Here is a 25,168-nt window from a genome sequence, read left to right on the forward strand (position 1 = left end):
AATCCCCTATTCAGTCACTCGTTGACCACGATGGCACCGAAACAGAGGACGACCGAAGAAAGGCAGAAATACTGAATTCAGTGTTCCGAAACTGTTTCACTGCGGAAAATCGTAACACGGTCCCTGACTTCAGCCGTCGCACGGACGCCAAAATGGAAAATATTGAAATAAACGATATCGGAATTGAAAAACAACTGCTATCACTTAGTAGCGGAAAAGCATCCGGACCAGACGAGATACCCTTAAGATTCTACAGTGATTATGCTAAAGAACTTGCCCCCTTTCTATCAGCAATTTATCGTAGATCGCTGGAAGAACGTAAAGTACCTAGCGACTGGAAGAAAGCGCAGGTCGTTCCCATTTTCAAGAGGGGTCATAAATCAGATGCGAATAATTATAGGCCTATTTCGCTTACGTCAATCTGTTGTAGAATAATGGAACATGTTTTGTGTTCTCGTATTATGACGTTCTTAGATAATACAAATCTCCTTCATCATAACCAACATGGATTCCGCAAACAGAGATCATGTGAAACTCAGCTCGCCCTATTTGCCCAAGAAATTCACAGTGCCGTAGACACTGGCGAGCAGATTGATGCCGTATTCCTGGACTTCAGGAAGGCATTTGATACGGTTCCGCACTTACGTTTAGTGAAAAAAATACGAGCTTACGGAATATCGGACCAGGTTTGTGATTGGATTCAGGATTTCCTAGAAGAAAGAACACAACATGTCATTCTTAACGGTTCAAAATCTGCAGATGTAGAGGTAATTTCGGGAGTACCGCAGGGAAGCGTGATAGGACCTTTATTGTTTACAATTTACATAAATGACTTAGTTGACAACATCGGTAGCTCCGTGAGGCTATTTGCAGATGACACGGTTGTCTACAAGAAAGTAGCAACATCAGAAGACTCGTACGTACTCCAGGAGGACCTGCAGAGGATTAATGCATGGTGCGACAGCTGGCAGCTTTCCCTAAACGTAGATAAATGTAATATAATGCGCATACATAGGGGCAGAAATCCATTCCAGTACGATTATGCCATAGGTGGTAAATCATTGGAAGCGGTAACGACCGTAAAATACTTAGGAGTTACTATCCGGAGCGATCTGAAGTGGAATGATCACATAAAACAAATAGTGGGAAAAGCAGGCGCCAGGTTGAGATTCATAGGAAGAATTCTAAGAAAATGTGACTCATCGACGAAAGAAGTAGCTTACAAAACACTTGTTCGTCCGATTCTTGAGTATTGCTCATCAGTATGGGACCCTTACCAGGTTGGATTAATAGAAGAGATAGACATGATCCAGCGAAAAGCAGCGCGATTCGTCATGGGGACATTTAGTCAGCGCGAGAGCGTTACGGAGATGCTGAACAAGCTCCAGTGGCGGACACTTCAAGAAAGGCGTTACGCAATACGGAGAGGTTTATTATCGAAATTACGAGAGAGCACATTCCGGGAAGAGATGGGCAACATATTACTACCGCCCACATATATCTCGCGTAATGATCACAACGAAAAGATCCGAGAAATTAGAGCAAATACGGAGACTTACATGCAGTCGTTCTTCCCACGCACAATTCGTGAATGGAACAGGGAAGGGGGGATCAGATAGTGGTACAATAAGTACCCTCCGCCACACACCGTAAGGTGGCTCGCGGAGTATAGATGTAGATGTAGATGTATGTGAATCAACACACAGAAAGCGAACGACTGTATGAATATTCAGCAGGACAGAGCAATGGCACACAACTATCTTGACAATCTTCTCACGGGTGCGTGAAGTGTTCGCTGAGGAGAGGAGAATAAGCAGATGCTGTGCAATGTCCTCCCCACTTTGATTGCCCGACTTCTCTCCCTCTGATTTTTGTGTGTGGGATGAATTGAAGGGTCAGGTGTACTTAAGTAATGCACACACTGAAAGACCTACAGCAGAATGTTGGAAACATTGCTGCTGCTTTTTCTCAAGCAGAGCTGCCAATCATCTCACAGTTTGATAACTTGCGCACAGTGCAACATAGATGTCAACAGTACCCATTTCAAGCATTTTCTATGATATTCGTTAACAAAGGTCAATTTAACCTCCATCTTATTGTAAATATTTTCTGAGTTGGTTTTATTTTGCTCATACTGTACAAATAGTTTTATGCGGATTTAACTGGAAAAGCATTGTTTGTGGACACTTACATTGATTATCTGCCAGATAGTAGTGACCAAGTATGCCTAGAGTAGTTGATCTCCAGCTTTAAATTATTTTCTGCAACCAGATTCCTGGTAGGGATTGAAGGACATAGTGCAATAGCTACTCACAGTATGTTTTTGCACCAAACATCCTGCAGTGACATAGCTGTAAAGCCATAGTCAATGGTTTATCTGACCATGGTGGCCAAATTAAAAACATTGATCAGCTAAGTACAGATAATAGAAGTATGGTATCTAAGAACCATAAACAATGACTTGATCAGTGTTTAGTGAAATTATAGGAAGAATGTCGGAGAGAAACTTATAAGGCAGAAAGTGTCAATAGAAAATGTAAGTATTTCTACTATTTCTACATGACTTGGGTTCTTGGTTTCCCCTAAAACAAATTAGGGCAAAACTGAACAGATGCAAGGATAAGGGAGAGAATTAGATTTAAAGTATCTTGTTATAGGAAGAGCGAGCTCTACCTAATTAATAGGACAAGCTGTGATCAAGATTTGAAACTACTTTACCACCTGAAAATAATCCATTATGTCAACAAGGAAGCAAAACTCAAAGTGTTATGCTCAAAAAATTAAAAAAAGCCAACAACTATTTGAAACATAATTAAACAAGAAAGAAACAAAACTGGTGACCCAAATGAAATGTAGTCCCCAAAACTGGTGCGAATCATTGGGCACCAAATTCTGTGATTACTTCCTCACAGTGACAGCAAAACCACAATCTAGTGAAAAACAATCAAATACAGGTTCATTAGATTTACATGAACAGACAACACATACCATGAACATATATTAGTTTCAAAAATACAATCCCTAAGGAGAATTCATCAGGTCATTACAGTGTAGTAAGACTGCTGGCTGTGATGTTTCTTAATCAATCGATAACACAGGGCATATTGCCTGACAGACTTTAATATGTGTAGAAACATCCAGCTAGAAAATTGAAGATAAGCAGACTATGTAATTACTGGTGTAGATCACTCCTTCCAGTGTTTTCAAAAAGGTTTGAGAAAGTAACCCATGGAAGAATTGTGACACTCTTAAATGGGCAGAACATCTTGACTACCTCTCAGTTCGGCTTTTGTAAAGCATTCTCCTCAGAGGAAGCCATAAAAAACCTCACAAATGCAGTTCTTGCAGAGCTAAACAAGAAAAATTATTCTGCTGGTATATTGTGCCACCATGTCCAAATCTTGGAGCAGTATGTTCCAACATTGCCAAAAGAACTAATTGGAGATTAGCCTAACCGTAAACAAACCTCTAAGAAACTGCAGCACAACCCACGGCAACTTCCTTCCTGTCCGCAGTGTTTTACGAAGCATTCACAAGAGGATTGTCCACAATGTTGGGCCGTGTGTCACAAATGCAAAAAAAAGGGTCATGTGTCATCCGTTTGCAAATCTGACCGCATACATGATGTTCATGAACATGGCACTGATTCTGATTCTGTGTTGTCTGTCAATTGTACTTCTTCCCTTTCAGGGAAGTTATTCCTCACTGTCCAAATACTTGGTCGAGATGTTCGCATGCAGGTGGATACTGGTTCTGCTGCCACTATCATCAATTCTCAGACGTATCTTCAGTTGGGTTCTCCAATCCTGTCACTAGGCAATTACGGACTTACAATAAACAGAAGATTTCTCTCTTGGGACAATTTGATGCTGAGGTATCTTACAAATCTGTCGTTCACACTGTTCCCATATTTGTGGTCGACCATAGTAACACGGAGAATCTTTTTGGTTTCGATGCCTTTCGCATTTTTGGGTTCTCCATAGATGAGTCTGTCAATATTGTCTCTGATACTATTCCTTATGCTCAATAGGATTCCTTGTCGACGACATTTTCATCCCTTTTTTCTCCTGGGTTAGGCCGTTCAAACGACTTTGAAGCTCATATCACTCTCAAACCCACTGCTCGGCCTAAGTTTTTTCGGGCTCGGCCCATTCCTGTGGCCCTTCGTGATCAGGTCAAGCGGGAGCTGGATCGTCTCGCTGCTTCAGGGGTCTTGCTTCCTGTCACTTCCAGTGAGTGGTTCTCTCCTGTCGTTGTCGTTGCTAAGCCAAATGGTGATATTCGTCTCTGTGGCGATTTCAAAGCCACTGTAAATGCTCAATGCCTTATTGACACTTAACCTATGCCTCAACCTGAAGAATTGTTCACTAAACTTGCTGGAGGCAAGCCTTTTTTGCCTTTACAAATGTCTGCTTGTGTCTGTGTATGTGCGGATGGATGTGTGTGTGTGTGTGTGTGTGTGTGTGTGTGTGTGTGTGTGTGTGTGTGTGTGGGCGCGCGCGCGCGCGAGTGTATACCTGTCCTTTTTTCCCCCTAAGGTAAGTCTTTCCGCTCCTGGGATTGGAAAGACTCCTTACCCTCTCCCTTAAAACCCACATCCTTTCGTGTTTCCCTCTTTCCTGATGAAGCAACCGTTGGTTGCGAAAGCTTGAATTTTGTGTGTATGTTTGTGTGTCTATCGACCTGCCAGCACTTTCGTTTGGTAAGTCACATCATCTTTGTTTTTAGATATATTTTTCCCATGTGGAATGTTTCCTTTTGTTTTGTTGTATTTTTGTGTGGTTGTTGTATACAATCCAGTCATATTAATGTGACCAATGCTTATATTCGATGTCAGTATGCAATAACCACTCAGAGACGGCAAGTGGCAACACTATCAGTGGGGGGGGGGGGGGGGGGGAAGTTATATAAAGTGTGTCAGGGGGATGAGGAGACCAGTGCAGTCATTGTTGCCATGTGGAAATTGCGCGATTATCTGATGTTCAAAAGTACATGATAGTTAGCTTTTGGGCCAAGGGTGGAGGCATATCCAAAATGGCTACATTTGTTAGCTGTTCACTTGCCACTTTGGTTACGGAATACCATGCGTGGCAAACTGGCAATATCCAAAACCAGTGTCAATGCTACTGTGATGCACCACAGGCCATAGATGACAGGGGTGAATGATGCAGAGATGTGTACAGGCGGGCAGATGTGCAAGTGTTGAGCAACTGACTGCCGAGATGAGTTGAGGGGCTACCAGCAGTGTCTCCTCGACTGTTCAGCAAATGTTGCTGCAGCAGGTGCCTGGTTCATGCACCCTTGCTAACTGCTGTTCATCGGTAATGAAGACTAGAATTTACACACCATTATTGCAACTGGATGTCCACTGAGTGGCAACTGGTGACCTTCTACAGGTGAACCACATTTTATGCTTTGTTGGTGAGAAGAATCTGAAGGCAAACAACCTGCAAAGTCATCAGAAGGGTCCCGGCTTGAGGAGGGAGCATTATAGTCTGGGGAATGTTTTGTGACATTCCCTGGGTGATACCACTCTGGGAGACACCACAAATCTACATAAGTATGCATCTTTCCTTGGGGACCATATCCACACCTACATATTAGTTTGTGTTTCCTCAGCACAATGACATCTATCAGCTGGGCAGTCCAACGTGTCACACAGCTCGCAGTGTACATGCAGGGTTCAAAAAGTACCAAGAGTTAACGGTATTCCCCTGGGCACCAAACTCCCTGAATTTAAACCCATTCGAGACTCTATGGGACCATCTCGATCAGGCAGTTTTCACCTTGACTCCTCAACCAAGAAACTTTCGTGCTGTGGATTCCCAGCTGAGAAACCTGGCACAGCTGGCAACAACATTGGAGTTGGCATGTCTCCACACACTTGTCAGCACCTTCCAGAACCTCACACTCTCTCTTCCCATCCTGCACCAGTCAGTGCTGCAAAAGCCAGACTGCAGACAGTTGGTCATGTTAATGTGACTGGACAGTGTGTCGATTTTTGTATCGGAGATATGGCTCACTATTAAATTTATATCTTTGGTGAAAATCAGTTTATGTCGTATGTGCAATTTAGGATTATCTTTTGTCATGAATTATCTGTCACCAACAAGGATTTTGTTGATGTTAAGTGCTTATGTCCGCTGTAGTTTCAGTTTTCGTGAAGATTCTTACCATATGTGGAGGCATTGTTTTCACTTTTGTTTATACAGGGTGTACACAAAGTCTGGGAACACTTTCAATTATTTATTGTGCAAGAACTAAACATTGTACAGATGTCATACATATTGCATTTTGAAGAGAAACTCGGAAAGCTTTTTTTACTGTATGCGAACCATGAGTGACCTGGCATATGTCAATACAGTAATCGAATTCTTGCCACACCCTTTCGATAATGGTATTGTCTTGTTTTTGTTTACGTATTTGGGTCTAATTTTCTTTCTGTATATGAGGGGGCCCAATAAAGGCTGTCAGTAGTCTAAATGTTTATGGCTATTTTTCAGCGTAGTCCCCTTTTAGGGTGACACGTTCTTGCCACCGCTGCTGCAGACCTATTATACTCTCCTTGTAGAATGATTTGTACTGAATAGCAAAAAGGCCCACCACAGCCATTATGTCATCATCTGATCGAAAATGGGTTCCAGCTACATTTATCTTGAGCTTAGGAAAGAGAAGAAAGTCAGAGGGGCCAAACTGTGTGAATAAAGTGGCTGCCGAAGCAGTACAAAGGCGCAGGACACATTGGCAGACATTGCAACAATGGATGTGTACACAGGCACATTGTACTGATGAAAAAGCACTTATTGTGTCAACATCCCAACACATTTCACTTTCATGTCCTCTCACAAATGCATTAGTTGTGCTCCATTCACTGTTTCATCTTTTTTCAGGTTTTCAGCCAGGATAACACCCCTCGAATCCCAAGAAACAGACTCCATTGTCTTGCCAGCTGATATGACTGACTTGAACTTATTGGGAGTGTGTGAGGAGGGGTGATTCCACTGTTGCAATTGAATCTTAGGGTTCAGGTTGAAAGTCGTGAACCCATGCATCTGTTATCACAAAACATTTGAGAAATGTCACAGGATTTTGCCTCAGAAAGGTCCAAGTTTTCGTGAACATTTTTGTGTCTCGGGTGCTTGTTTTCTGCTGTCAACAGTTGTGGGACACATCAATATAAAGTCTTGTGCACGTCAAGTATAAGTCTTATCACGCATTCCTGAGATAGCCCACTCTCTCAGCAGTGTAACATTCTGTCACCCGCCAGTCTGCCGTAATGATATCCTCAATTGGAGTGATGTTTCCCTTTGTATTGGCTGTTACTGGTCTTCCACTGTGGGGTGCATCGTGGATTGAGGTTTCACCCTGATTGTATTCTTCCACCCACTTTTTCGCAGCGGAATAGGAAGGGGCATCTTATCCCATGTTTCCATCATGTTGCTGTGGATCTCTTGTACACTCATGCCCTTTTTCAGCAGGTATTGGATGGCTGCATGCTTGCTGTCTTCATCCATTTTACAAAATGTGTACACCTTGGACACTTCGAACTGAAACAGAAAAAAAAAGATATTAATAAAAAGTTCGGTTTGTAACCTAGCAAAAGAATGTACCATTCACGTGACATGTAACAGTGTGAAAATATGCTGTAAGATATGCTAATGGGTACCAGTCACTTGTGGGTCATATATATATGTCAAGTTTATGGACACTATTGTCATTAGTTATAGTTTTACATTTAAGAAATTTATGCTCTTGTCTGTTCCATATTTGGTTGTAAATTTTGATGCTGTTATGTGTTTCATTCATTTGTTGGTGAAATTCATTAATTTTGTCATTTTTTTCATTAAGTGAAATGTGGTTGTCATAAACATAATGTCGGGAATAAGAGAGTTTATCTGCCCATTGGATTTGTTCCCTGAAAAAACTTTTTTTAAATGATTTAAGAAAATATTTGCCAGCATTCCTGCAAGGCAGGTTGCCATAGCCAACATATCATTTTGCACATATGTCTTTCATCTGTGCAGACTGTTTTCCATTTTTTCCTCCACAAAATGTATTGTGCTATTTTAGGGAATATGGAGATGATAAAGCAACCAGAAGTGGTTAGCCATTATTGCTAACTTCATTCTCTTTTTACTCTCTGTTACTGCAACCTGTTTTTCACAAATTATGTGGGAAGCATGATTATAGAACAGATCCATGATGTTTATTGGAATTCAGTTAACAATTCATAACAGATAAAGACACTGTAAGCATTAACAGAAATTTACTACCGTAAGCAAAGTTATCTCATATTTACTGAAACAGGCTGCTCCATCTTCTAGCTGATGTCATAGAAAGATCTGTAAGCAAGCTCATAATCAGTTACCAGCCTAAATATTTCTCACAGTGTTATAGTGCATTTGGAAATGAACTGCCAAAAGAAGTGTTTTTGTAAACACAGTCCAAGTCTGCTTTCCATTGCATATTGAATGTAGGGATAAGGCTTTCATTTAGTGAGTTTGGTGCAAAAGATCCCTCGCCTATCCCTTTTTCTATGATGAATACAATTTGACGTATTGTGAAGAATTACGATTTCATCAAAAAATAAGTGAGTCTTTGAGAAACATTGTTGTTGTTATCGTCGTCGTCATTATCTTCAGTCAGAAGACTATTTTGATGCACCTCTCCACACTAATCTGTTCAGAATTGCTTTAGGATTGACTGGAGCATGTGGGGTGTGGAACACTCACATAATCATACATTGCATTCATCTCACTCAAACAGGCAAACTATTCAATGTAAATGTATAAAACTGGCATCATTTTGTTCTGGAAGAGCTGCTCTTTGTTTCCATTTTAGCTTTATTTGGGGGCAACAAGTTATGAAGATGGTACACCGACAGTTTACGTAAATACATTTTCTAACATTACCAAATATTCAACATGTGGGGAACTTAATTTTTACTGAAGGTCAGCCAACACATTATGTGAACAAGATCTTAAGAATACATCATATTTTTCATCTACACCAAACTGTACCTCTGTTAAATTTTTCTAATGTGAGGTAATTTCAGTTAAATATTATGTCCAGTGGCCTACTCACCAACTTATATCGAGAGAGAGAGAGAGAGAGAGAGAGCGAAAGTGATACAAAAATCAATATTTCAGTGTTGCAGCAATTTTATTATGGATAATAATTATTATTTTATGTGACACAGACTAAATTCCTGACATGAACTTCCTTTGAAGATAGTTGCTGATAAGGCATTGCCAAAACTTAAAAAAATATAAATTTGTTGTGTAGCTACTTACCATTGTAAACTGTGCATTCCAAACGCACAATTGAATCTACCTATGATTCATTTCTTTGATGGTAATAGAAGAACTACACTGAAATAACTCTCATTACCATGGCAGACACTTGAATTGTCAAGGAAACTTGATATTAATGAAACAATAATCTCCTCCTCTGAATTTTTTCAAAATTTGGACCCATACTAAGTATATTCTCTGTTGTTTGAAATGGCAGGGTTAAGGTGGTAGCTTAATGATTGTATGCCCATCTGTTTTTGCTGTAACTACCAGAGTTGTGTGTGCGCCACTTCATAGTTCATGTGTGAAGTTTGTGCTTGATTCAGCTACTAGAGACCATAACAACAGCAGTTGCTGGTGCTGCCTGCCTGCTGTGCCTCCTGTTAGAACTAATTATTATATAGACCAGAGTACAAGGATCCACCAGCCACATGTCTGTTGTCTGTACTATGTTTCTCATGTGTTTATGCTTTGTCATTAAATAAAGTTACAGTGTTCTGGTGTTGGAACAGTTTTTGCCAGCTCATCGATTTCATATATGGGGAATTGTGGTTTATGGAAAGATATCAGTTCCATAAGCTCTACCTTTCGAAGATTATCACATAATCACTCTTGTAATGCTGAAGCTAATCAATCACTTCCTCCTTATGCTTTGCCCTGGTAGATGCCTTGTCTGTAACTGAATGGTAGGGAGTATTATTGAGAACAATTGTTGTTGATTTTCCCACATTTTGAATTAGTGACTCTGCTTCTTAAACATACCATGATTGTTATCTTCCTGATAATGTGAAATTGTCTTTGATTTAAAAACCAGGAGCCCATTTGGAAGAAAACCTTGCAGTTTCATGAATCAACAAAAATAAGTCTGCCTTCTCGCCATAAGCTGATGCTATTGTCCTTTAATTGCTGACTGTCCAGCCCTGCTTGACAGCATAACCAGAGTTGATCAATGTTTCCTCAGGCCACAACACTTCATCAATATTCAGCCATGGATCTGCTTTAAAAATTGGTGGCATTATTGAAAAAATGTTAGTCTTCTGGATAAATGAAGTTTGAGAGCACAGTACATAAATTTTATTTCTCATTTCCAAAACTATGGCAAAAATGGGTTTCCTATGTCTCGTGTGTGACTAAAGGTTATATAATGTTGGCTTATGTAGATAATATTTTTCCTGTGTCGGCTTCATAATAGCTTTGGTGGAATGAATATAGTAAATTATTCTTCAAATAACAGTAAGTCCAGTTCAAGGTTTATGTACAGCAATTGAAATATTTCCAGTGAAATTATTTAGATTAGCAGTAACACTGATAATGCTGCCACGATTATCCATAGCTTCTCAGTGGATGGTATAACTGCGCTCAGGTAGTACAGGTAGGGTTATTTTGGTACGCTTTGTAGCCAGTAGCTGAACATATACCTGAAGTTACTCAAAGCCTCGATGCTTTCTGATTGGAATTTTCATATTGGACATATGAGGAAGCACCTTTTTCAAACAAAGTAAGGGTGTGCACTTGTTCAGCCACTGGATTCATCATTGTCTTCACCAGTGTATTCCAAATCGGAGCACATTCTCGCTTAAGACCTTTTTAACATTACATTAGACAGATCATCTTACATCCCTTTTTATTTTTCAGTGCTCCTTATGTACTTTTATATTGTACAGTATTTAATATTTTAATTGTCCTAGAGTAATGACATTTTTTCTGATACATGTCTCTTCTATTCAGCAGCAGCTGTCCACAAAACATGGATACCCGCTGTAATGACAGTCACACAAGTACTTTCAAACATGAAGAAAAGCATTTCAGCAGTAGCAAAAGCCAACAAAATAGCATGCAGGATGTATCAGATGCAGATGAGACCAGAAATTCTGTATGTTGTGTATCTGGAGAATATGATACTAACAATAGCTATGGTGAATCTCGGAAGACACTCAAGAATAAGAACAGTCTGAAGGAACACTCACTTTTGCACAGTGACAGCCACCGCTACAGCTGTACTGTGTGTAGCAAAACATTCATCTGTTATGTGTGTGGCAAGGCGTTCATACCCAACAGTAACCTAACATGCCACATGCGCAACCATACAGGCGAACGACCCTTCAGCTGTACTGTGTGCTCAAAGACATTCACTAGTGGTAGTGTCCTAAACCAGCACTTGCGTATACACTCCTCTGAATTCCCTTTCAGGTGCACAGTGTGCTGTAAGACATTTAAATAGAAAAGCAATCTGACAACGCATTTACGTATCCATACAGGTGAACGTCCCTTCTGCTGCGCTATATGTAGCAAGACATTCACAGATGGTAGTAGCCTAAGGAAGCATTTGCGTGTCCACTATGTAAATGCTCCTTCAGTGGCAAGATCTTCTGTTAGATATTTGCAGTGAACAGTTAGGTGTATGGATGAATGCCTGTAGATTGAATCATAGTGTGCTACTGCATTTTTTAAAAATGTTGTTGGCTATGTGTTTACATGTTGCAGTTACCTGTTGGGAACTCTGTTATTGGGACACATTTGAATGTGTTACAGGCACTGAAAGATATTCACAAATAATATGAAGGCCCATAGCCCTCTGTGATTGTGTTGGTGTTATAAACAAATAAAAATTTTATTTAGACAACTGAAAGCATTTGTTCTATCATTTTTAGAGAATTGAATAGGTGAGTGTTTAGTAATTATGTGAATGTCATATTAAAATTTCTATCAGTTTAACAGCTGGAATGACTTGTAAACAAAAATGCTTTAAAATGTGAATATGAAGTTGGTGTAAAGAGTTTGTATGTAATACATTACGTGATCTGTTCAACCATAAATAATGGCACTTGTAATAATTTCAACTAGGCTCACATGACCTACTTCACACAGATTGGATTCTGGGCACAGGACACACTGTAAGACAAAAAGGTAACACTGCTACATAGGCTGTAGGTTTTGAAATACTCTCCGTGGTCATTGTCATTTGAGTTAGGGGTGGTAAGAGCAGAATAAACCATTCATGTTTCTCCTTGTGTTGAATGAACCATCGTATTTAGTGGAAAGTACATTGTATCATTACCAGCCCTAGTAGAAATGCATATGGCGTTCTTGATTTGCCATATATCTGAGAAAGTCATTTGAAGGGTTAGTGGGCACCAAGCCTCAAAGCCTCACTCTCAATATGATCATTATTTCTTCCATTTTGATTGTAAAATATTCCCAATACTTTTCTGGAGCTATAGTATTCACCAGCATGAATGGCTTACTGATAAAAAGTTGGAGAAAGAGGGAGGATGTGATGCACTCTGCATGACAGTCACTTTATGGAACACACTGATGCACACTAAACTCCCACCAAACTGGCCCTCAGTAGTTGGGCCTCTCAGTAATCCAGCGCACATCTGAACCTCTTGTTGTTCAAGCAGAAATGACTTGTACAACAATGAATTACCATGTGCAGCAATATGTAGTTGAAAATGCACAGTGCACAGCTTTCTCTTGAGTCAGTATCTTTTGGCATCTTAAAGGAAACGCATTATGCAATATCTCAAGCATAAACCCAACATTTTAGCTACGAGATTCTTAGCAGAAAGCCATTATGCTGACTTTCAGTTATTTATGACAACAACAAGAAAGACGATGTTTGACAGTGCGGTGAGTGAATTGGGAAAGAAGAGTATTATGCAGAAGAATGAGAATCAAGAACTGACATAACTGTGTGTAGATGGTTCATACAACTACTGTAAAGGAATTGCAGTCAGTGGTCCAGTAACAAAGAAAAAAAGCAGTTGCTTTTACCGAACATCTTAGTGACAGTAACTTGTTTGCAGCAAGTAAGTGTTAGCTATCAAACTGGAAAAAAGAAGATACGGGATATAACAGAAGAAGAAGATTTAACCAATAATGCCTTGTACATTGCTGACGAAACCTGTCTCTTTTGTGAGATGCTTCCTTCAACAATACTAGCTGCCGAGAATGTAAATGAAAATGACAGAAATGGGTGATAAAAACTCTGCTCAATGGTGATTGGGAAATCCCAGCATCCACATTGTTTTCAACACAGTGATAGAAATATACTACCAGTGCAATACTGTGCTTAGAAGAAAGCATGGATGGACAGAGACATATTATCTTGATGGTTCCACAAGACATTTGCCCCATCTGTAAGAATGGAGATGAAGAAGGAAAATCTTCCACTGAAAGTTGTCCTTGTAATTGACAATGCTCCCAGTTAACCTTTTGAGGTGACTCTGAGGTCTGTTGTTATACAAATATTCTTCCTTCCACCCAGTGTGAAAACCATGATTCATGCCATGGACCAGGCTATTTTGGAATCAATTGAATGTTGTTATTGACAAGCACTTGTTGTCTCCTTGGTGAATGAATGTGAAAATGACTCTACCGATGCTATGTTGAAGGTGTAGAAAACTATCAACTTGTGTGATGTTGTTCTCTAAATAACAGAAGCTTGAAAAAAATTTGAGAACACTATGATAAAGAAGAGCTGCAGAAAAATGTGGCAATCCATTGATGCAGAGTTGAGGGCAGTACCGAGTGACAGTGATGAGCCAGGAAATTCGAAAGAATCCGTTCAAAAAATGGCTCTGAGCACTATGGGACTTAACTTCTCAGGTCACCAGTTCCCTAGAACTTAGAACTACTTAAACCTAACTAACCTAATGACATCACACACATCCATGCCCGAGGCAGGATTCGAACCTACGACCGTAGCAGTCGCGCAGTTCCAGACTGTAGCGCCTAGAACCGCTCGGCCACTACGGCCGGCAAAAGAATCCGTACCTGACACTTTTTACATTGATATCTTCCATAAGCTTCCATGAGAAAGAGAAATTGATGAAGACCATGTTGCTAATAGGCTGACTGAGGAAAACTGAGAGATAGTCCAAACTTCAACAAACTGAGAAATATTCAAAAGTATGCAGGAAAGTAATAGTGAAAGTGATCAAGAAGAGGATATAGGAGAGAGCTTGAAGAATTCTCACATTGATGGTGCTGAAATTGCAGACATCTTCCTGGAGTACATTGTGCAACACCAGATAAAAGTAGTACCAATGTAAACTTTGTGAAGCAGTTGCCTGATAGAGCATGCCGCCATCCTGTATAATCATTACGACAACTAAAAATTCATGGCATGTATCATAGTGAATGGTACTACTGTATATTTACACATTCAAAGACTAAGTCTTTTATGAATATGAGTGTATCTCCACGTGCATGCACACACTCACATGCACTCTCTCTCTCTCTCTCTCTCTCTCTCTCTCTCTCTCTCTCTCTCTCTCTCACACACACACACACACACACACACACACATTTCTGTATTACATTGACAATTCCTTGCCTCAGAATGTGTCTTCTATGAACTGATCCCTTGTCTTAGGAAAGTTGTGCCCTAAATTTCTTGTGTTGTTGTCTTCAGTCCTGAGACTGGTTTGATGCAGCTCCCCATGCTACTCGATCCTGTGCAAGCTTCTTCATCTCCCAGTACTTACTGCAACCTACATCCTTCTGAATCTGCTTAGTGTATTCATCTCTTGGTCTCCCTGTACGATTTTTACCCTCCACGCTGCCCTCCAATGCTAAATTTGTGATCCCTTGATGCCTCAGAACATGTCCTACCAACTGGTCCCTTCTTCTTGTCAAGTTGTGCCACAAACTCCTCTTCTCCCCAATTCTATTCAATACCTCCTCATTAGTTATGTGATCTACCCATCTAATCTTCATCATTCTTCTGTGGCACCACATTTCGAAAGCTTCTATTCTCTTCTTGTCCAAACTATTTATCATCCATGTTTCACTTCCATACATGGCTACACTCCATACAAATACTTAGAGAAACGACTTACTGACACTTAAATCTATACTCCATGTTAACAAATTTCTCTTCTTCAGAAGCGCTTTCCTTGCCATTGCCAGTCTACATTTTATATCCTCTCTACTTTGACCACCATCAGTTATTTTGCTCCCCAAGTAGCAAAACTCCTTTACTACTTCAAGTGTCTCATTTCCTAATCTAATTCCCTCAGCATCACCCGACTTAATTCGACTACATTCCATTATCCTCGTTTTGCTTTCGTTGATGTTCATCTTATATCCTCCTTTCAAGACACTGTCCATTCCGTTCAACAGCTCTTCCAAGTCCTTTGCTGCCTCTGACAGAATTACAATGTCATCGGCGAACCTCAACGTTTTTATTTCTTCTCCATGGACTTTAATACCTACTCCGAATTTTTCTTTCGTTTCCTTTACTGCTTGCTCAATATACAGATTGAATAATCAGGGACAGTCTACAACCCTGTCTCACTCCCTTCCCAACCACTGCTTCCCTTTCATGCCCCTCGACTCTTATAACTGCCATCTGGTTTCTGTACAAATTGTAAATAGCCTTTCGCTCCCTGTATTTTACCCCTGTCACCTTTAGAATTTGAAAGAGAGTATTCCAGTCAACATTGTCAAAAGCTTTCTCTAAGTCTACAAATGCTGGAAATGTAGGTTTGCCTTTCCTTAATCTATTTTCTAAGATAAGTCATAGGGTCAGTATTGCCTCACGTGTTCCAACATTTCTATGGAATCCAAACTGATCTTCGCCGAGGTCGGCTTCTACCAGTTTTTCCATTCGTCTGTAAAGAATTTGTGTTAGTATTTTGCAGCCGTGACTTATTAAACTGATAGGTCGGTAATTTTCACATCTGTCAACACCTGCTTTCTTTGGGATTGAAATTATTATATTCTTCTTGAAGTCTGAGGGTATTTCACCTGTCTCATACATCTTGCTCACCAGATGGTAGAGTTTTGTCAGGACTGGCTCTCCCAAGGAATGTTGTCTACTCCCAGGGCCTTGTTTCGACTCAGGTTTTTCAGTGCTCTGTCAAACTCTGCACACAGTATTGTATCTCCCATGTCATCTTCATCTACATCCTCTTCCGTTTCCATAATATTGTCCTCAAGTACATCGCCCTTGTATTGACCCTCTATATACTCCTTCCACCTTTCTGCTTTCCCTTCTTTGCTTAGAACTGGGTTTCCATCTGAGCTCTTGATATTCATACAAGTGGCTCTCTTTTCTCCAAAGGTCTCTTTAATTTTCCTGTAGGCAGTATGCAAATATCTTTCCCAATTCAAATCAGTATCTCCTCGTTGGAGGTGTTATTGCTTTATTTATATCAACTATAAACCTATTAATTATGCCGTTCTATGACAGAAAAAAATCTATCAAATTGAGACTATTGTGCTATCGCACAACGTTTCAGAGGCTTTTATTTTCCTCTTGTATGAACTGTTTGCATCCATGTTTCACTTCCATACAAGGCTACAATCCAGACATATACCTTAAGAAAAAATATCCAACACTTAAATTTATATTCAGTGTTAACAAATTCCTTTCTTCCAGAAATGCTTCCCTTCCTACAGCCAGCCTGCATTTTATATCCTCTGTACATTGACCATCACAAGTTATTTTGCTAGCCAAATAGAAAATTCATCTACTCCTTTTAGTGTCTCACTTCCTGATCTAATCCCCACAGTATATCCTGATTTAATTTGACTACATTCCATTACCCTTCTTTACTCCAGTTGATGCTCATCTTATAATCTCTTTTCAAGACTATCCATTTGCTTCAACTGCTCTTCTACCTCCTTCGTCACATGACAGAACTACTATGTTGTAGGCAGACCACTAATTTTTTTTTATTTATTCTTCCTGAATTTTCATTCCTTTTCCAAGTTTCTTATTGATTTCTTTCACAATTTGCTCAATGTGCAGATTGAATAACATATGGGATGAGCGAAAACCCTTTCTCATTTCTTTCTCAACCATTGCTTCCCTTCCATGTCTTTCACTTTTTGTAACTGCAGTCTGGTTTCTGTGCAACATGTAAATAACTGCTCCCTGTTTTTTACTCATGCTACCTTCAGAATTTCAGGAAGTTTATTTCAGTCAACATTGTCAACAGCCCTCTGTAACTCTAGACATGCTATAATTATGGATTTCCCTTTCAATAATTTATTTTCTAAAGATAAGTTTTAAGATCACTATTGAAATGTGTGTTTTTGGAACTCAAACAGATCTTCCCAGTGTCTAGTTCCACCAGTTTCTCGATTCTTCTGTAAAAAAATTATGTTGGTATTTTGTAACCATGACTTATTAAACTGATAGTTAAGTAATATTGTCACCTGTCAGCACCTGCTTTCTTTGGAATTTTTGCATGCTTCTCAAAGTCTGGGGGTATTTTGTCTTTCTAAACACAACTTTTATACTTGGAGGTATAGTTTCATCATAGCTGTCTACCCCCAAGGATCTCTGTAATTCTGATGGAATGTCGTCTACTTTAGGGACCTTGTTTCCATCTTGGTGGTTCAGCACTGTGTCAAATTCTTCGCACAGTATCGTCTCTCTCATCACATCTTTATGTAATTCCTCTGCCTTTGCTCTAATATTGTCTGAAAGTTCACTTCCCATGTAGAGCTCCTCTACAGAGTCTGCCAGAAAAATTTATACACTTTTGTCAGGCTCTATTGAGATATCGATATTATCGTTCAATTTGAGTTAACAGTGTGTTGTAGTATGGTCTTTGGCCCAACAGATATTAGTACTTTCATCTCTGTATTGAGAAAACAAGATGGCTGGAGCACACTTGATATTCAAACTACGAAAGTGTATTGCGTAGTGGTTTTTCAAGTTTGATAATGCTGTTGAAGTGCAACTTCACTGGAGGTGGGAGTTTGAAACAGAACCACCAACTCGCCCGACAATTAAATGCATCATTGACAAGTTTGAATTACATGGAACGATTTGTGATATTCACAAAGTAAGATCAGGAATACAGCATACAGTTAAAAGTCCTGCTTCATCGGCTCTAATGTTTGTTAATTCTCCACTGAAGTCTGCTACACAATGTGCATATGAAGTGGGGGTTAGCAGTAGAACTGTAGAAAGAATTCTAAGTGGAAAGTTTACATTCCACGATTACTGCACACGATTAATGATGACGATCCTGATTGCCGAATGCAATTTTGCGAATGGTATCAGAAAATGGTAACTGATAATGAACAATTTGTGACGAAGGTAGTGTGGGGTGACAAGGCACAATTTAAACTTAATGGAACTGTGAGTTGGCATAACAGTGTGTACTGGGCACCGGAAAATCTACATGTTTATGTAGATAAAGCAGTCAATCTACCAGGGGTTCATGTGTGGTGTGGACTATCATCTAGGGGCTTAGTAGGACCCTTTTTCTTTGATGCTACTGTCACTGGAGAAGTGTACCTGGAAATGTTACACACAACAGTTTTATCAGGTATAAGTGCACTTTATGGAGCTGATGAAGAGGTCTTCTACCAACACTATGGGGTGCCACCACACTGTCACCTAGCCGTATGAGCTTTCCTGGATGACAGTTTTCCGGAGTATTGGATTGGATGAAGAGGGCCCATCGAGTTCCCTCCACGGTTGCCATATCGAACACTTATGGACTTTTACTTGTGGGGAACTGTGAAAGATAACATCAGTCAACGTAATCCATGCACACTGGAGGAACTTCGCCAGGAGATTACAGTGATATGTGCAGCAATCTCCATTCTAACATTGACTGATGTAGTTGCAGAGACCAGTCGTCGTTCTAGTGTGTGTTGTATAGCCACCAATGGTGAACATTTTGAACATTTAAAGTAGCCATGTGCTAATCTGAAGGTTGTACAACATGTGTGATAAATTATTAAATATAAAATAAACACATAAGTAATACTTTTTGTCCCTTAAAGTGTGTGTACATTTTTATGGCGGATTCTTCCTTCAACCTTTCGGCTTTCCTTTCTTTGGTTAGTACTGGCTTGCTATGTAAGCTCTTGATATTCATACATTGCTCCTCTGTGCTCGAAAAGTCTGTTGAGTTTTCCTTTAAGTAGTAGCTATTTTTCCTCTAGCTATGAATACTTATGCTACCTCGTATCTGTCCTCTAGCCCTTCCTTCTTAGCCATTTTGCACTTTTCTGTCAATTGCTATTTTTGGGTGTCTGTATTCTCAGCTTCATTTGCTGCTTTCTATATTTTTTCTTTCATCAGTTAAATGCTGTAGTTCCTATGTTATCCAAGGATTTTTACTAGCTCTTGTCTTACAACCTATTGATCATCTGTTGCCTTCACTGTTTCATCTCTCATAGATTCCCAGTATGACGAGATAAAAGAAATTATTCAGGTAGTGAAGGGAGATGAAAATTTAATAGTCATGGGTGACTGGAATTCGTCAGTAGGAAAAGGGAGAGAAGGAAACATAGTAGGTGAATATGGATTGGGGGGAAGAAATGAAAGAGGAAGCCGCCTTGTAGAATTTTGCACAGAGCATAACTTAATCATAACTAAGACTTGGTTCAAGAATCATAAAAGAAGATTGTATACCTGGAAGAATCCTGGAGATACTAAAAGGTATCAGATAGATTATATAATGGTAAGACAGAGATTTAGGAACCAGGTTTTAAATTGTAAGACATTTCCAGGGGCAGATGTGGATTCTGACGACAATCTATTGGTTATGAACTGCAGATTGAAACTGAAGAAACTGCAAAAAGGTGGGGATTTAAGGACATGGGACCTGGATAAACTGAAAGAACCAGAGGTTGTAGAGAGTTTCAGGGAGAGCATAAGGGAACAATTGACAGGAATGGGGGAAAGAATTACAGTAGAAGAAGAATGGGTAGCTCTGAGGGATGAAGTAGTGAAGGCAGCAGAGGATCAAGTAGGTAAAAAGACGAGGGCTAATAGAAATCCTTGGGTAACAGAAGAAATATTGAATTTAATTGATGAAAGGAGAAAATATAAAAATGCAGTAAATGAAGCAGGCAAAAAGGAATACAAACGTCTCAAAAATGAGATCGACAGGAAGTGCAAAATGGCTAAGCAGGGATGGCTAGAGGACAAATGTAAGGATGTAGAGGCTTGTCTCACTAGGGGTAAGATAGATACTGCCTACAGGAAAATTAAAGAGACATTTGGAGAGAAGAGAACCACTTGTATGAATATCAAGAGCTCAGATGGCAACCCAGTTCTAAGCAAAGAAGGGACGGCAGAAAGGTGGAAGGAGTATATAGAGGGTTTATACAAGGGCAATGTACTTGAGGACAATATTATGGAAATGGAAGAGGATGTATTTATTTATTTATTTATTTACGTCCTGAATCTTTGTGGTATATATACCATACCTTAGATGTTGGACAAATGATATTACATTAATATACTGTTACATTGGTGTATACATTACATTTATAAATTGTTACATTTTTATATTGCTGTATTGTTACATTTACATTTTTATATTGTTACAACCAACTTATTTTTCAAGATACTGTGTTACTGAGTGAAAACAGTTTTCCAAGAGATATGATGTTACAGATTTTTTAAAGCTATGGATTTTGTTTATGGCCTTTAGGTTACTTGGCAGCTTACTAAACAAATGTGAACCTGAGTGATATACACCTTTTTCGCACAGTGTGGTATAACAATGATGTCTGTGTATGTCACTATTTGCCCTTGTATGGTGTTCATGTACAGATTTATTTTGAATAAATACATTTCCATTTTTTAGCATGCTTTTTTTAGGAACATTACAACTTCTAGTATATAGATACATGGTAGGGGTAGAATCCCCAGTTCTTTAAAGAACGGTTTGCATGATTTTTGGCTGTTAGCATTTTTCATTATCCTCACAATCTTTTTTTTGTTTCCGGAATGTGGTTATGCACTGAGGAGAATTTCCCCAGAATATGATGCCATATCTCAATAGAGAGTGTACGCAAGCATAATACACCGCTCTAACTGTTTCAGGACTTGTGTTGTTCCATATAATCCTCATCGCAAAAGTCATTTTGGATAGTTTAGAATTTAATGAAGTGATGTGAGAATTCCATTTAAGATTGTCTTGTAAGTAGATGCCAAGAAATTTTGCTTCAGTGACACTGTTAATTCTTTGGTTTTCTATTGACATGTTTGGTTTTAATGGGTTTTTATTTTGTTGTGTATGGAAGTGTAAGATGACTGTTTTTTGAGGGTTTATCAGTAATTTATTCCTCATAAACCACTCTGAGACATTTTCACTTGTGACTTTAGCATTTAAACTTAGAGCCATTTCATTTTCACCTTCAATTAATATGCTTGTGTCATCTGCAAATAGCACTGGTTCGGAGTGTTGAACGTGTAGGGGGAAGTCATTTATGAAAATTAGGAAGAGAAAGGGACCTAAAATTGAGCCTTGTGGTACACCGTGGGTTAATGTGGAAGGTTTTGATTGATAAGCTTGGAGTTTGTTTTTTTCCCATGTGTTTTACCTCTGTTATCTGAGAGCGATTTTCTAGGTAAGATTTCAGCCACTCGTGTGGCAGGCCTCTTACACCATACCACTCTAACTTTCTTAGGAGAATTTCATGGTCTATTAGATCAAATGCTTTTGTTAAATCCAGGAAAATCCCCGAAACATTTTTGTGATTATCCACTGAATTTAAAATACGATTTATGAGGCTAAAAGTGGCTGTTTCAGTGCTGCACTGAGGCCTGAAGCCATGCTGACATCCTGAAATCATATATTTTTTTTTTTGTTAAAGAAATCAGTTAGTTGTAGCAGAACTAGCTTTTCAATGATTTTTGAAAAACCTGATAGGAGTGACACAGGCCTATAGTTGACCATCTGCTGCCGATCGCCCTTTTTGTAAAGGGGTACAACTTTTGCAGTTTTTAACTGTTGTGGGAAAATACCCCTTGATAGTGAAGAATTGCATATATCTAGCAGTGGTGCGAGTATCTGTTCAGCTGATACTTTTATAATATAGTCTGGCACATCGTCGACTCCGGCTGAATATTATTTATTTTTTAATGACTTTATACTGTTTAACAGTTCTTCCCTACTTATTGGATGGAGGAACATGGATGTATTTGTTACACTATTTCCAGAAATTTCCTGTAATATTTTGTTTGATGTTTTTCCCATTTGTTCCTTCGCTAACTCACTAGCAATATTGGTGTAGTAAGAATTGAAGTGGTTAGCAATTAATTTTGGATCAGTGATCTTGCTGCCCGCCTGTGACAATACAATATTTTTGTGTTTCCACCTTTCCAGTAAGTCTCTGTACCGTATTCCACATTGCCTTAGCTTTGTTTGATGACTCCATAATAAGTTTGTCATTTTCCCTTAATTTTGCTTCCCTTATTACACGACTCAGAGTTAACTTGTATTTTTTGAAGTGGTGAGCAAATTCAGGGCTGCTATCTGTTTTTGATAGTGCAAAAAGTTCCCTTTTTCTTCTACATGATACTTTGATCCCTGATGTAATCCAAGTTTTGGGTTTGCTGGGGCCTTTACAAATTATTTTCTTTTTTGGAAATGCAATTTCGAAACAATGTCTGTAAATTCCCATGAAATTATCCAGCTTTTCATCTGTGTTGTAACTGTTGAAGATTTTATTCCACGAGTGGGTACTTAGCATATGTTTGAAGTGCTCAATATTTTGCATGCTGAATTTTCTCTTGTAGATAACACTTCCATTCCTAGACAAATCAACACTTCCACATACGGCAAGTAGCTGTGCATTGTGGTCACTGTAGCCGGTATTAAAGTTTTCTGAGGTGTGCATGTCAGTGTTTACAAAGATCGGATCAATAAGTGTAGCACTAGTTTTTGTTACGTGTGTAGGGGAGTTTATTTTAGTGCACAGGTTATATTCTTGAATAATATTAAGGAATTTTTCTCTTTGGTGGCTGTGTGTTAAGAGGTCAATATTAAAATCGCCACACAGAACTATAGTTTTGCAAGTATTTTTAAGTTTCCCTAGTGCAAGGTCAAGTTTTTTAAAGAAAATGTTTACATTGCTGTTGGGTGATCTGTAAACACACATTATTAAAGTTTTTCCTGACGTTATTTCAATAGCTGAGGCTTCAAAGTGTTTTTCGCTTCCTAAGTGATGTACACAGTCTATTATCTTATAGTCTATGTTTTCTTTTACATAAATGCAGCTTCCTCCAAGCTTTGATATTGATCTGCAAAAGTAGTTTGCCAGAGTGAAACCGGTTATGTTTGAATACTGTAAATGGTCCTTCTCTAGCCAGTGCTCACAAAAACATAAAACTGATACCTCCTTCCACTCATTTCTAAGAAGTACATTTATTTCATCAAGTTTGTTTGGTAGAGACTGTACATTTTGGTGAACGGCTTTTAAAGTGTATGTATAATTTTGTTCTGTAACACATTCCCCTGTGGCACCCTCAGCTACTCTAAAAAACCTCTACCTGTCCCTTGGAGTGTGTTTCTTCCCAACCATTTATCTAATGTGTTTTGGCCCATTTTTGTGCTATTCGTTCTTTCCTTGGGTTTAATCCTTCCTCGCGAGTCAATTTGGACCCCTTTAACATGTTCTGCTTTGTTTTTTGAGCTTTCATTGCCTGTTATGAGCCAATTATCCAATGTACTGGTAGTTTTCTAGTGTAATGCTTTACAAAATTATATATTTTCTCTGTTAGGTATTGTTTACCAGCATAATTTAGATGAAGTCCGTGTCTGGTGTGCATGGATTTTTCAAGAGTGCTTACATCTATTACATTTGCATGCTCAAATTTTCCACAAACATCCTTTATGTCAGAGTTTATCTTAATCACTAATTGATTCACACATGACCAGGAAGGTAGGTCATGCCTCTGTGGTTGGTTAATAACTAACACATTCGTGTGGATTGTCTGCTTCAGTACACATTTAAGAGCTATTTTTATTTCGTTGGCTTGATCCCTTGCAACATCGTTTGCACCTCCAAAAATTACCACGTAGTCTGATGGTCCAAAGTTTTTACAAGAGTTTTCAATTGGTTTTGTTACTTCCGAAAAACAAGCTCCTGGTTTCACGAAACCCATGACATTGTAGCTTGGCAAAAGGCTAGACACTCTTTCTGCAATTTGACGACCGTGACTGTCGGCAAGTATAAGGACCTGTCGATCTTTTTTGCACAGTCTCAGCTGGTCGATATTGTTTTGTTCTGCGTTGTTTATCAGAGCGGTACCCGAAATGCATGTTTCTGTATATTTTTTATTGTTTGAAACAGATGGGCCTTTTTGGGTGATGCTATTTATTGACATACCGCGATCTGGACAGTTTTCACTACACAACACTGACTGTTCTTTACTGCTTGAACAAAGTGAACGTTTTTTAGTTATAATATTTGCGGTCTTAGCTTGGGAAATGTAGTTTTGTGCAAGACTTACGTGCAGGTTAGATTTTGAACTCGTTTTCCCTATGTGGATTCTATTCTTCTGATCGTAGTTTACGTTGCAGTTGGCAGGTTGTTTGAGGTTATGGTCTTCACATGTCCCATGGATGACTTCTTTCTCTCGCAGTTGACTTCTTAAGGCGGCGACTAACTTTTGTAGTTCGTTGATTTCACTGTTTTTCACCGTTAACATGCGGTGATAAGCGACACATTGGTCGCAAGGATGAAATACTCTCGTGTTTGCATCTGTGACTGTTTTGCTTTTCGATTTTGACCTAGTTACGATTTCGTTGGCGTTTTTAACTTTCAAATAACAACGGCGGCACATTCCAGGATTCTCTAAACTAACTGTTACACATTCTTCACACGGAACATTTTCGTTATCGGCATAATTTACAGAGCGAAAATTTCGCGAACCTTTTATTTCCGCCATATCGAACTAGATGAAGACGAAATGGGAGATAAGATACAGTGTGAAGAGTTTGATAGAGCACTGAAAGACCTGAGTCGAAACAAGGCCCCGGGAGTAGACAACATTCCATTAGAACTACTGATGACCTTGGGAGAGCCAGTCATGACAAAACTCTACCATCTGGTGAGCAAGATGTATGAGACAGGCGAAATATCCTCAGACTTCAAGA

General features: G+C 39.2%; 2 protein-coding genes across 7 annotated transcripts in view; one reads left to right on the top strand and one right to left on the bottom strand.

The window, feature by feature from the left end:
- LOC126237405 (zinc finger protein 160-like) overlaps positions 1-11,953 on the top strand; it is a 63,874-nt gene extending 51,921 nt beyond the window's left edge. For 3 of the 6 annotated variants that reach the window (XM_049947498.1, XM_049947500.1, XM_049947499.1), the window contains exon 3: positions 11,022-11,953. In XM_049947498.1, coding sequence (XP_049803455.1) covers positions 11,022-11,514 — 493 coding nt within the window. In that variant the 3' untranslated portion in view covers positions 11,515-11,953. The remainder of the gene's footprint in view (positions 1-11,021) is intronic. The other 3 variants (XM_049947503.1, XM_049947502.1, XM_049947501.1) reach the window with 1 other exon arrangement.
- On the bottom strand, positions 6,406-24,805 carry LOC126237406 (uncharacterized). Its single transcript, XM_049947505.1, has 2 exons — positions 24,523-24,805; positions 6,406-7,547 (listed from the first exon to the last, which is right to left on the bottom strand). Exons 1-2 carry the CDS (start codon positions 24,718-24,720, stop codon positions 7,320-7,322), a joined length of 426 nt encoding a protein of 141 aa, XP_049803462.1. The 5' UTR covers positions 24,721-24,805; the 3' UTR covers positions 6,406-7,319.
- Positions 24,806-25,168: the final 363 nt, after the last annotated feature.

The sequence above is a fragment of the Schistocerca nitens genome, chromosome 2 (assembly GCF_023898315.1).
Source record: "Schistocerca nitens isolate TAMUIC-IGC-003100 chromosome 2, iqSchNite1.1, whole genome shotgun sequence".
Taxonomy (NCBI): Eukaryota; Metazoa; Arthropoda; class Insecta; order Orthoptera; family Acrididae; genus Schistocerca; species Schistocerca nitens.